This window comes from Alnus glutinosa, chromosome 7 (assembly GCF_958979055.1).
Source record: "Alnus glutinosa chromosome 7, dhAlnGlut1.1, whole genome shotgun sequence".
In the NCBI taxonomy this organism is placed as follows: Eukaryota; Viridiplantae; Streptophyta; class Magnoliopsida; order Fagales; family Betulaceae; genus Alnus; species Alnus glutinosa.
Window position 1 is genome coordinate 19,416,922 of NC_084892.1, and position 13,719 is coordinate 19,430,640.

The window sequence follows — 13,719 nt, forward strand, 5'->3', positions numbered from 1 at the left end:
TATTATTTAAAACATATAAATATAACTTACAATTTATTTTGTCATGCCTAGATCGAGTTAATTTATTCAATTGTCTTCGAGTTTGGTCTTTATCACTAGGATGGTAACGAGAATATTTTTTATAAGTAAGGATCTACAGGCATATTTGGCACATTTGTTAAATCTATCTTGGACAGCCTTGATTGAAGCTCAGTGGAATCATTATTATCCTCCATAATCTGGCATTTGTTTTTCTTTTTTACTTTGCCTTATTCACTAAATGAAACATCCAATGTTTCACCAAAATGAGCAACTTGTGAAAAAGATTTAACATAGTCACAATAGAATCATACCATATCATTACCTCCCTAAGAGACATCTCCTCACTTGAGTTAATTTTTACGTCTCTTTGAGTCACAGAATATTCTTGGCCTAGTCTGGAGTTAACAACCTTTTGTTACTACACATCTCAGGTTTTCAACTAACTGTCTTACCTACAAAAGCAAACTCATTTACTTTTACGGCAAAACACTATGACAAATCGTCAATAATCCATTCATCCAATGGCTAGATTTTTTTATTACTAATAGTACTCCTACATCATCATCAATGATTAGAGTCTTATCAATTCTATGTATTACCATTTTAGTTAATATCTCTCGTACTCATGGCTAGTTATATCCAAGTCTTTGATCTAACATTCTATTTCTTAGATCAAATTTGATAATCCAATACACGCATAAGTTCAACAAATTAAGTACTTTTGCATTTAGCATATTACATGTCTCTAGATCTTTGCTAAAACATTTGTCTGACTATATCATTCATATATATCTGTCATGGTGATTATCATAAAATAATCAACCTTAGACTCAGCATGGTCATAGGTGAAGTATTTTCTCAGAGTATATCTCTTACTTTCTAAGAAACATTCTTTACCACCATTGCTTCGAAGATTTTATCATTCATGTCTATTCAACCTTTACTTGTAAACTCAATTACAACATCTAAGTTTTAATACTGTTAAGTGCCTCTACAAGTAGTCCGACATGGTTGGAATACTAACCAGATTTTATATAGCCTTGATTTGATTATCCGCATCCAAAAACCATGTTATTATATTCTTTGAAATATGATTCATCTAATAAATCTCAACTCCCACTACAATATGGTCATGCCTTAGATATGTAAATAGTAAAACACATAGTTTATTTGAAACATCCATAATGTCTTCAGATAACTATTAAATTATACCTTTTAATATATTAGGAATCTTTTAGAATCATTATACTTTTTTCGATCCTCATATAGTCTTAATTTTTAGAAACCTAGTGTAAACCAACGTCTTCCTAACAAATAGGACTATATAATTTCTATAACCTTTGTTTCTTTAAAGAAATTAGGTAGAGTATCACCTTTATTACAAAAATATTTATTCCTTATATCTCACACCATATTTGGTGTGAACCAAAATGTAATCAATTGAATACTATTCATATTTTGATGAGTTATCCTAAGAGATACTTTGATTAAATCAAAATTTCTTTATGTATCAGAAAACTCAGAGAGTTTCATACATACACATCTCTTTTTATAACAAATCAGAATATCATAACCAAAACATATCCCTTTGACAAGCTTTTTTTTCAAAGAAAAGAACATTTTGTTCATATTATCCTCCAAGAAGGATTCTTAGACTAGGATCTTATCAAGATCCAATGGGCCTCTAAAGCCCATCCCGAACTAATGTTTGGATCCATGATGGATGAACAAGTACAATACAACTTTGACAATACTTATGTTTTGTTAGTTCAAGAATCAAAATCAAAGTAATAGTTGATTCTAAAATAAATGTCATTCATATAAATCATAAATGATCAGACTATCAGAAATAAATACTGAATTGAATATCAATCCTTTACTGTATTGGCATATTTCAAAAATATCAAATAAATTCATAGAAAATTAATTTTATGTTACATAGTTTGAAAATAGTAATGATTTAAATATGACAACTTTGGAATTTTCATTTCAACTCCAAACTTTCAAGGTCTATCTTTTCTTTTATTTGTTTTCTGGTTTTCTAGAACCCTTGCAAACTAATTACAGACATGTATTAATACCAAATCCACATACTATAAATTTTGGTGGATTCTTACTAAACATGTGTCTCAAAACCAAAAGAAAATTTTTACTTGAATGTTTGAGTGCCAGATACTTGGGACAATTTCTCATCCACTGTTCATCATCCTTATAATAAAAACATATCCCTTTGACCTTGCCTCTAGATTTGCTTTGAGCTTTATTGACACTTATGACAACAGCTTTGCCATCTTCTTTGGTCTCATTCTTCTCTTCCTTACCTTTCGGTTCTGGGAAAAAAGTTTCACCAACAATCATATCAGACTCTGGTTCTATAATTCTATCCGCTACTACACTCACCAATTCAAATGAAAAGCAAACCTCTTTGCTTCTAAGCTTCATGGTGGCTGGAGCAGGACATGAGAAAACAAAATATCCACATTTGTTTGAGGATTGAGGTAATATTCATTTCCCTTAGGTTATTTTAGGCTAAATTATGCCTGAATTTTGAGATCTAAATTTTTATAAGGGAGAGGGTTGTAACGCCCAACACAGAAAAATGCTAGAATTGACGAATAAAAGATTTATCGGAATAAAATTAAAAAAATATTTAGTGGTTGATTAATTACTTTTAATTAAGATTAAAAAAGTGTCAGACATTTTAGTTTAAGGTTAGTGGCTAATAGTTTAGAACTAATAATAGATAATACATAGGAATGATTTAGAAAATACTAGAAGTAAAAAGGGAATATATATATATATATATATATATTAAAAGCCCCATGAACTAACAACCGTTTTTTAACTAGCCCCATGAATTGATAAGTTGGCTAAAGTGATATATCAAACTACCAAGCTGTGTTAAAAATGCGACTTTTTTTATTATATTCCTATAATAACCTTATTCTTTTAAAAACTAAAATAGAAAAACTAAACTAAACTATTTTTTAAAGAAAAAAAATAAAAAATAAAAAACTACTTTTTTTTTTGGATAAATGCAAAAGTAGTCCCTGTAATTGGCCTAAATTATAAATCGTTCCATCCAGTATAAACAATAATGGGTTTAATATTATTTATTCCCCTAAACAAATAGCCATTTTTTATAAAGTACCAGTAACTGACAAGTGTCATAATTTGAACCTTTAAATTGTCAATATGTTATTATTTAGCTGCATCCGTCAGTTTGATCGTTATGTTGGATGGAAAATCAAATTTGACCAAAAAAATTTAAAAATATCCTTATTTTCACCATTGAAAAACTAAAATGACCCTTGGTATTTATTAATTAGTAGAAAAAGACTATTTAAAAAAAAAAAATAGTCTTATTAGATTTTTGGGATAAATACAAAATTAATCTATGTGATTGGTCTAAATTACAAATCATTCCCTATGATATAAAAAATTATTCAGAGGCCATTGGAGTTGGCCAAATTAACAATTTAGTTCATACACTCAAATTTCGTCAAAACACTTGACGGATTCTGTTAGTGTGTCATGTCAACACCAATAAAATGATGATACATGTTACTCTTAATAATAATAAAAAATATTAATGTATTAAAAATTAAATATATAAACCCAAAAATTAAAAACTTCAAAAATTATTTTTTAAAAAAAAAAAAAAGAAAAAGAAAAAGAAATGGGGTTTGGGAGGGATAGCTGTTGGTGGCCCGAAGGCCACCCCTTGATTACAGGATTCACACATTTCTTTTATAAAATTGTGATAAGTTTACAGATGTTGCTAAAGAGGAAATAGACGATAACTCATATGCTTGTCTAGGTTTTTGTTCATGAGGCTTGTTGGAGGCCTCTCACATTTTGAAGGACTGACTCATGTTAATTTAATATTTAAAATTATGAATAAAAATGCCCTTGTGGCATCTTTTGATTTGATGTCACGACAATAGTAGTTTTCATATTATTCTAATAACATTGAGCTTGTTTGGCAAAAAACAGAATAAAGTAGTGGGTTGTTAGTTTTGAAATTAGTAAGAAGTGATAATGTGATACAAAATAAAAAAAAAATAAAAAAAAATTGTATAAAAAAAGTGAAAAAGTTTTGTATTATAGTGAATTTTTTTATTTGAATAGTAATAAAAAAATTATTGATGTGATATAAAAAGTGAATAAAGTGGGAATGTTTTGATGTTGATTGTTATTGAAAAATTTTAAAAAAATGTGAATAGTGACCAGCACTATTCTGTATTGTCCCTGAGCTTAACAAACAAACTCATTATGTTTTATTTGTAATATGTTATCTCAGATAGAAACTCTGGTATTATGTGGTGATAAGTGAGTTGTGATTTCTTTAAAAAAAAAAAAAAAACAAAATTGTGCTATGATAACAGTGCATGTGGAATTACGATACTAGCGCCATGTAAAATTAAGATATTTCTGCTTTGCGAGTTATATAAAAGTCAAGGTGTTAACAACCCGGTCTAAGTAGTATGATATTGTCTACTTTGGGCCAAGCTCACACAGTTTTGTTCTTAGGTTTTACGCCAAAAGGCCTTATACCATTTAAGGAGAGCATGCTATAAAGAAGCACATCCCCTTTCCTATACTCAGGAGACGTGAGACGCCACAATCACTTCCTCTTGGGACCTAGTATATCCACTGGTGATCCTCATGGGCTTGTGTACACTCCCTTCATTTAAAGCTGGATTCCAACTCTAATTCCATTTGTTACGGTCCGTCCCAGTGGTGTGATATTATTTGCTTTGGACCAAACCCACACAATTTTGTTCTTAGGTTACCCAAAAAGGCCTCATTCTATTTAGAGAGAGCATGCTCTATGTCACGCCCCCGTTTTGGGATATAAGGGGAACGCGAACTTGAGCTAAATCATCTCTATAATTTAAAACATGTACACATTTTCCCAGGAATAGCGCATGGCTATATTTCATTATATGAATATATATATATATATATATATATATATATATATATATATATATATATATATATATATATATATATATATATATATATATATATATAAAATAGTCCTTTAATTATTACATCATATTTCTAGGAATTCAAAATAAATATGTACAATACAAAAGTTAGACCGGTCTTTATCGATCTATTGCTCTTAGGGTGGGGTCTATGCCATCCATAAAGAAAAGACTCCGGTCTACAATGTCATCTGAAAAGATTGGGGGGAAAAGGGTTGAGTTTGACAACTCAGTAAAGAAAACACAACAACAAAAGTGTAATTTTCTTTTCAGAAATTCTAAATAGAATTCAAATAATTTAGCAAGTAAAGAAATAGTTAAATGACATACAATTATATCAAATGTAGAATGGTGCATGAATCATTTATGCAGCGTGTAAGTTTTAACCTCCCTTGGTTCAATATCCGCTAATTAACCATGAACGGCGCACGTTTGGCTCGTTTCAAAAGACGACTATGAGCCCATCCTGTCGTCACAGGGAAGAGTCGTACCGGGTTGGGAACTTCCCTAGGTGAAGGCCACCCCGGCCGGTAGCCCACACTTTAGTCCTTCCGTGTGATTGCCATGCTACCCACATACCACATAGCACATAACACATATATGATCCGGATCGTCTATGACATGGTACCGCGGGGGTAAAACTGTGTGCACATGTAACATATACTATGATATCATCAACCTTTGCTCATATGGTGCACATGTAACACATATACTATAATATCATTAATCTTTGCTCATATGGTGCATATATAACACATATACTATGATATCAACAACTTTATTCATATGGTGCACATGTATCAAATATTAGCTTAGTATGATCACATGAGATTCCAATCACATCATATAACAAGAGCATTATTATGAGGGTAGTATAAAAAAGACAAGTAATATTAAAGAGTTGAAGAAGTTTAGAAAATCCCCGACTTTTTCTTTGAAAAAGTTTTATTAAAACTTTGCCGGAGTTTTAAGGTAGTGTTTCCCTTACCTGGTATTTTCTGAGCTGTATTTTAGCTACCTTCTATCTAAATAAATTGCAAGAAGAAATTTAGAGAAATATTCTGAGATTTGAAACCTAAAACTTAAACTAAAGTATCATCTCCTTATTATTTCTTTTCTTTCATCAATTAATTACACACATATATATTATTTTTATAACAGATAACATAATAGCGTACCAAATATAAATAATGAGTTTTATGTATCAAAACAAATTAATAGAATAATAACTTTATTTTATTTTTATTAAATCCGGACAGAATAACGGTATTAGTATCAATAATGCCTAAAAATATTTTAAAATATTTGAACAGCGTAACAACGCTTTATAAAATATTTACTTTTTACTTGAGCATTATAACGGTGTGATTTATTACTTAAATGCGCTACTTGAAATATTTTGTTAAAACACAACTTCAAAACATTAGAGTACTTTTAAACTCATAAAACTATAAACACTTAAAATACTAATAACTTTAAAATCATGAAATTAATAAACAAAACTAGATAATAAACTTACCAAAATTAAAGTGATATATTTTATAAAGGCTTTTTGTTGTTCTTTTCCTTTTATTTATTTTCTTTTCTTTTTTATCACTTTTTGACCTTGTTGACCGAAAGAGGGAAGGGGAGAACTTCCAGAGAATTCTCCTCCCTTCTATCCTTTTCCAATCTTGTCTTTTTACTTTCTTTTCTTTACTCACACAGCCGGTTCCATACACATGCACATAAAAAGAAAACAAAGAAGCAAGAAAGAGCTTATAAAAAAAAAAAAAAAGGAAAATCCTGAAGAGATCTTCCTCTCTTCTTTTCTGTGTGTGCCGTGAGAGATTAGAGAAAAGAGCTTTTTGTGTTTGCTTTTAAAGGGTGCTGTCCGAACAAGAAGGGAAGAGGATCCTTTGCTTTCTGTTGGACTGAAATAGAGAAAGAGAGTCTAAAGAAGAGAGGAAAACTAAAGAAGCGAAGAAGAGGAGGGCTACTCTCTTTCTGTTTTTTTTTTTTTTTTTTATTACAGCGACAGAGGGAGAGCTTGCAGAAAAGAGAAAAACTGAGGAAGAAGAGAAGAGAATGCAGAGGGAAAAGGAGGAGTGCTGTCCGTTAATGGGCTGCTCTACTTTTATGCATAAACGGATGGCTTGGATTATTTTGGGTAGAATTGATCAAGGGTTGGGAGTGGATCAGCGTGGGCAGCAAGAAGAATCAAATGGTGGAATTTATACTTGGGCAGCACGTTTAGATCCATGGCCGAGAATCACCCTTGAGCAGCAAGTTTGGTTAAACACAGCTTGGGCAACACGTTTGAGCTTCAAGAAGATAAGATATTTGTAAAAAAAAAATCAATTAAAGGGGAACCATCTGCTGAAACGTGAGAGAGGACTAAATTAACGTGGGCTGGGCTGAGCTTCACGTGTGAACTGGGCTGGGCTCTTAAGGAATAGAAATGGGCCCACTAATAGTTAATGCTATTTTTCGTTCAAAACAGAGGTAATAGTTTTCGTGGGTGTTTTCATACCCTTAACGTAGTCCAAAAATTATAAAATTTGGAGAGTAGCTAAAAGACTTCGAGACAAGCGTTCTGACTTTTGAATCGACCAAAACGAAGTTCGTTTGACCTTATTTTCATTATTCTAAAGTTTAAGGTTCATTTAAACTTTTATTAATAAAAACTATAAAAATTTTTATTAATAAAAACTATAAAAATTTCTTAGTAAATGAATATTTATTTTTATAAATATTCATATTTAAAAATACAGGGTATTAAACTCTATATAAGTACATCACATTTCCCACACCCGGCCAATGTGTGAAGCCACATGTTGTCCCTTCATAAATGATGATGGAGGGAAGGCAACATGTACATTGTGCTATGCTTGAAACTAGTCTTCAAGTATGAGAATGTTAGAATCTTTGTAGTTATATGATTCGAAATCCCCTTTCTTTCTTTTTTTTTTCTTTTTCTTTTTTATAGAATTGTGTATCCTCTTAGGGTTACGAGTCCCATTCTTTCTCTATCATGAATTCTAGTTTCCTTAAGATAGGATTATTTATGTTTATAAGTAAAGCCCCATATCAATAACCTTTGATACACACATTATATCCTTGAGATGGTTTGAGGTTTCATAAGAAGAAAGAGAGGGAAAGAGACTCATTATATTTTTCTTTGAGACTAGTGAAGAAGAAACATATTTCTTAATGTCTGTGGCCATAGACAATCTTGCCGAACTACGTTAAATTCCTGTGCCTTAATTTTTGCTTCCTTTTTGATATTTTTCTTGTGTATTCTGCGAATTAATTCTAATGTTGCTAAATTCTAGGATATGAATAATTGTAGATATGTAATATCTTCCCCACAAATTCACAAGTTATATCTTTGGACAAGAAATCGATTTAGAGAAAAAACAAAAAAAACAAAAAAAGTTGTCAGGTATCCTACTCCATAATTATAGGACACAAACTAATCCCATTCAAGTATAAGTTGTACATTAAGAAAAAGAAAGTGAAGAATATAGAACAAACTATGCTTTTTTCAACAAGGTTTGCTGCTAAAGTCATTATCAGATGGCACTCACATAGTAGTAGTAGTTTATGTTGTCTTTGTGGCCAAGGCAACAAGAAAGTCTCTGTAAACTCCAGATGGAATGCTCTCACAAATAGCATCTTTAAGTTCCTTAGAATATTTTTTTCTGAATACCCTTAGAATCTCATCCATGTCCACGTCAGCCCTGCTCATCAGCACACGTTCGAAGGAAGACTTATCAATTGTTCTTCCCCGAATGCTTAAATACAATGCCTGTCAATAATGTGAAAAAGTGTAAGCCTTTTTTTCTAAATCTTTTTCAACTATTATACAAGTACTGCAAATTTTGATTGAAACACAACCCATTTCTTGTACTGCATAAATAAATAAAAATTGGCATAAAAATTTCTTAAACCTTGTTTAGTAAAAAAAATTTCCTTCAAAGCTATTTCTTCAAGTCAAACCATATTTTGTTGCATGAGAAGATGATGGAAAATGTTAAATTTACAATACTAACACAACAATCCCTCACATGAGGGTGGGCCCTAGTGTGTGGGACCCATCCTCATGTGAGGGGTTGTTGTGTGATTGTTGTGATGATGTTGTGTATGAATCAAATCTCGAAGATGATTACCTTTGCATAATAGTTAGGTGGACTGCAAATGCATTTAACGACCATTTTCAGCGCTTGTTCAAGCGCTCCAGAGTTTCCTCTTTTGAGTGACTGCAAAATACAGAATCAAAAAAAGAATCCCCCATAACTTTAAAATTTCAGTTCAATCCAAACTAGGAAAATTTCTAGTATGGGAAACACTTTACCTTTGTGTAGTCATGTCCATAGATGTGTTTATAGCTTGAAAGTGTCAGCTTGAGCTGTTGAATGCTCCTCTTACTTAGTGTTTCCAGCACAACAGCTTCTATGGCTCCTGAGCCTCCTCCCTCCCCTGTTTCATAAAGCCTTCTAGCATCACACTTGGCAATATGTTGGCTAACATCAGCATGGTGAGCCTTGTGAGATGTAGTCAATGCCACAAGAATCTGCAAATTAAACTAATTGAAATAAATATCCATGCATCACCCATTGAAGAAGTTAAATAAACTCTTTAATCTTACCTTCTTGTAGGGATGGGGAGCCTCAATATTGATGATATCTTGGTCCAACTGTCTTCTAAATCTTCTTTGATAGGCTTGTTTCATGAGGTGGATATGATCCGATTTTCGACCCACGAAAATTTCGACAAGAGCTTTGTAGTTGGTATCATCTTCCTCATGAAGTGCTTCTCTAGCTATGACAGCATCACGCTCATGAGAGTCAAGCATCCACAGAGAGAAAGCTGTAGATTTCATGGGAGAAATTCCAGCCTCATATCTTTGGAGAAGGCTTATTAAGTCTTCTTCTTCCCCGCAGTATATAGTCCTGTAAGTCTCTCTAATTTGTTGGCGTTCAAGCTGCGTTCGGCGAGCCAGAGATGGAATCAACTGGTTCAAACTTCCCCAAGAATCATGAATTTCTCTGCATTCGTTTTCTAAGCCGTGGCTTGATGACATGGTAAGGATGTTAGTGGCTGCCATGTGAGGCGCAGTAATCTGATGGACTTGTATGGGTGCGGCCATGACTTGGATGCCATGCAAGGATCAAATTTAAAGTAGAAAAAACAAAAGACTTGGAGGCTAAGAAAGGTATATTTACTTCAAAAGTGGAAAAGCTCAAGCTTTTCTGTGGTGAGTAGATGGTGATGTGTAACAAATTGTACTGTTATATGCATGTGCCAAGTGTGTTGGTTTTCCTAGTAGACAATGAGTGTGAAATGATCTCATTTTTAGCAACTTTTTCCAAGACCCATTCCGCAACCCTGTCCGCCTTTTCCCCTCATTGGTCTTTTCTTCCACTTCTAACTCTATTTTGTTGAGCCTATGGTCTTATTTTATCATTTTTGGATTTTGGATGAGGCAGCCAAATTGATCGAGTGAATCGGTGGGTCGAATGGATTTATCACTGGTATCAAATTGACCAAATACCATGGCAGTTTGAGATACTATAGTTAACAGTTTGAGATAATATAGTTAAATAAATAAAATAAAATAAATCCCTAAAGGTTGCCTTCATTTATCAAATGATTCAAATTATGTAGGAATTGGAATACTCAAGGCATTCGGTAGAATTTGACGAAGTCAAAAAACTTGATTAAGGCCAAAAAAAAATAAAAATAAAAATCCCTATATTTAATTTATGGGTTACACACCATTTCGGTACTTGTAGTTTGACAACTTTATTTTTTGCCCCATGTATTTTCATTTGTATTATAGATGGTACATGTGCTATGTGAAAAGACGGAGATGGTATCCTCGTCCATTTTCCGTCTAAAACTAACGTTTGGCCATGTCATCGAACAAATGTCAATGTAATAATGCGACACTTGTCCTCCAGATGCAATGTCAACGCTATGTCAGCACTGACGTGGCTACCAATTTTTTTTTTATTTTATTTTAAGGATATTTTTATTAAAAAAAAAAAAAAAAAAAAAATTGAAGGAGTGGCTCAATGCCAGTTTTTAGGGTGACTGAACCACCCACATGGCCCTTGAGGGTGGGTCATGTGGGTGGTTCGACCACCCCTATTTGGCTTGAGCCACCCCCATTTAGCCTGGAAGTGGTTCGACCACTCCCAATGGTCAAAACCTCCTTCGTTTTTTTCACTTTGGCCCTTGAGGGTAACTGAACCACCTCTATAGGTACCCCCAGACCGGCCGAGCCAACCCCAAGCCAAATGGGGATGGTTTTGGCCACCTCCATTTTGGCCCTTGGGGGTGGCTCCTTTGACCAAAATGGGGGTGACTGTGGCCCAAAGGGGTGGCTCCTTCAAATAAAAAATAAATAAATAATTCTTTCAAATTAAAAAAATTAAAAAAAAAATGATAACTACGTCAGCGCTGATGTTGCATCTGGAGGACAGGTGTCATATTATTACACTGACACCTATCTAATGATATGGTCAGACGTTAGTTTTGGACGAAATTGTACCATCTTCGTCTTTTCGCATAGTACAAGTATCATCTGTGATACAAATGAAAGCAGAGGAGACAAAAAATAAAGTTGTTAAACCACATGTACCAATAAGGTATTTAAACCTTAATTTATTTTTTAAGTTGACAAAACTAATTTGAGTCGGAATACATTATCAACAATCCAAAAAAACAAACTATCGCTCGAATAAACTTCGGCTCCGAAGGATCCAGTTGGAAGGGTCCAAGCGTCCTTTTTTTTTTTTTTTTATCTATTCAATAAGGGAAAGGGGAAAGGAATTATAAGGTACGGTCTTTACGACTCTTAATCCTCATAGAAGAAAGAAATGATAATTGATAGAACCCAGATAATGGTTCTCACCCCAAACCAACAATCTAATTAAGATTTAATCAGAAAATCATTAGCAATAAAAATACAAGGTCAAACACACATCCACAACATACATCTGTTCATGAACTGAAAAATCCAAAGGAAAAAATCATTTCGAAGCAGACAAATCCAAAAAAATCGCTAGCAAATAAGATCCAGATTACAAACACAAAGAATACTTATTGATAAGCACCGAATGTTGCACATTCAAATTCTTTAATTTACATATGTTAATCTCTTAATTTTGTTATGGTTTGATGTTTTGTGTTGTTTTTGTGTATTTTTATATTTTACAGGTTTTAAAAGAAAAGCACTCAAAATCCATCAAATTCTAAGATTAGAATAAAGTCGGCAAGAATATTGAAGTCAATAAACTCACTTTTGAAAATATCCTAATATATTCTAGTATACACCTCTCTCATATATGTATTTAAAAATATCCTAGTATGTTAAAAAAAATTCTCACATATTTGAGCAAGGTGTTACAATAGGTGCCAAAGAAGGAAATATCATTCTCATGGGTCAAAGCCTAAGACTCAAAGTTCCACAATACAGCCATTTACCGAAGATACCCTTAATCGGTGGCAAGATTCGTTGTTGACCCCAATCAAAAAGGGTCATTTTTTTTATCAGCTCCATGGAAACTTTTTTTATGTTTTCGAAATGCTATCATTATCACCAAACCATTTCCGCGAAAAAGACTAGCCGGTTTCCTTTCCTTTTACTTTTCTTCATCATTGTTCAAGGCAACACATTGACCAAGAAAGGAATCAAATGACTCACCCCTAAAACTATACAGGATTTGACCATCCTACCCTTATATATTTCCTAGGATTTTTATTTTTATTTTTATTTTTTTTGTGGGTGCCCTTATATATTTCCATTCATTAACATTTCCCATGTAATTTTAATACTCTATATATATATATATATGACTCAATTTTTATTTTTATTTTTATTTTTATTTTTGAGGGAATCTTTGACTCAATTAGGTCTAATGTGATTTGTAATATAATAAGAAGAAGAGAAATGTCCCAGAAGAAATACAATTATTTTATAAAATCTAGCAATGTCTTCAAGTTGGGTTTCCCATCTATTCTTTTTTATGGCAACTTATTGGTAAAGTCAATTTCATTATCTACTCTCCGACTTAAGATTGGTTGCGATAAACTAATTACCTACCCCACCTTATATTAGGACAACTAATTATATAGCTAAAAAGAACAAATAATTATATAACCGGCCAACAATCTTTGAATCTAATAGCAGCCATAAGCTATGTTAAAAAAAATATTTTAAAAATTAAGAAAGTCCAAAAGAAAATTATTTTGATAAAATAAATGTTTATCTAAATTAAAGAATTTATTTTTAGATTTAATTCATTTAGTTAAAGATTAAACCTAAGCCTATTTTTACAAAGAGAAGTTTATAAAGGGAGAAAGCCAAGAAATGTCTTAGTTTAAGGCTAACTTCTAATTTGAAATAGAGTATGTTTAGATTTAATTACAAAGTCAAGGCCGATGTGTCGAACTTATTATTCAAGTTCTTAAAATGTTTTTCATGTTATGATTTTATATTATAATAATGTTTATGATATAAATGTTATCATGTGTCATAAGTCTTTATATGAATATTATGATGTTACACTTTTAGAAGAGAGCAAGAGGTATACTGTTATATATCTCAATTGTACCGTTTGAATTGGATTATGTTTAATGTAACCCCTATACATTATTAAATAATTAAATTTAACATTTATCTCAAAAAATTATAATATTTTTTGTTTTGACA

At 32.1% G+C, this 13,719-nt stretch overlaps 1 protein-coding gene across 3 annotated transcripts; it reads right to left on the minus strand.

The window, feature by feature from the left end:
• Positions 1–5,052: 5,052 nt before the first annotated feature.
• On the minus strand, positions 5,053–10,164 carry LOC133872299 (annexin D8-like). Of its 3 annotated transcripts, none has more exons than XM_062309776.1 (5): positions 9,649–10,164; positions 9,355–9,573; positions 9,170–9,259; positions 8,588–8,808; positions 5,053–5,209 (listed from the first exon to the last, which is right to left on the minus strand). In XM_062309776.1, the coding sequence occupies exons 1-4, from the start codon at positions 10,147–10,149 to the stop codon at positions 8,602–8,604; spliced, it is 1,017 nt and encodes a 338-aa protein (XP_062165760.1). In that variant the 5' UTR covers positions 10,150–10,164; the 3' UTR covers positions 5,053–5,209; positions 8,588–8,601. The 3 variants fall into 3 exon arrangements, with proteins under 3 accessions (XP_062165760.1, XP_062165762.1, XP_062165759.1); XM_062309778.1 differs by lacking the exon at positions 5,053–5,209 and adding an exon at positions 5,267–5,659; XM_062309775.1 differs by lacking the exon at positions 5,053–5,209 and having other exon boundaries at positions 8,337–8,808.
• Between the last annotated feature and the right edge of the window lie 3,555 nt (positions 10,165–13,719).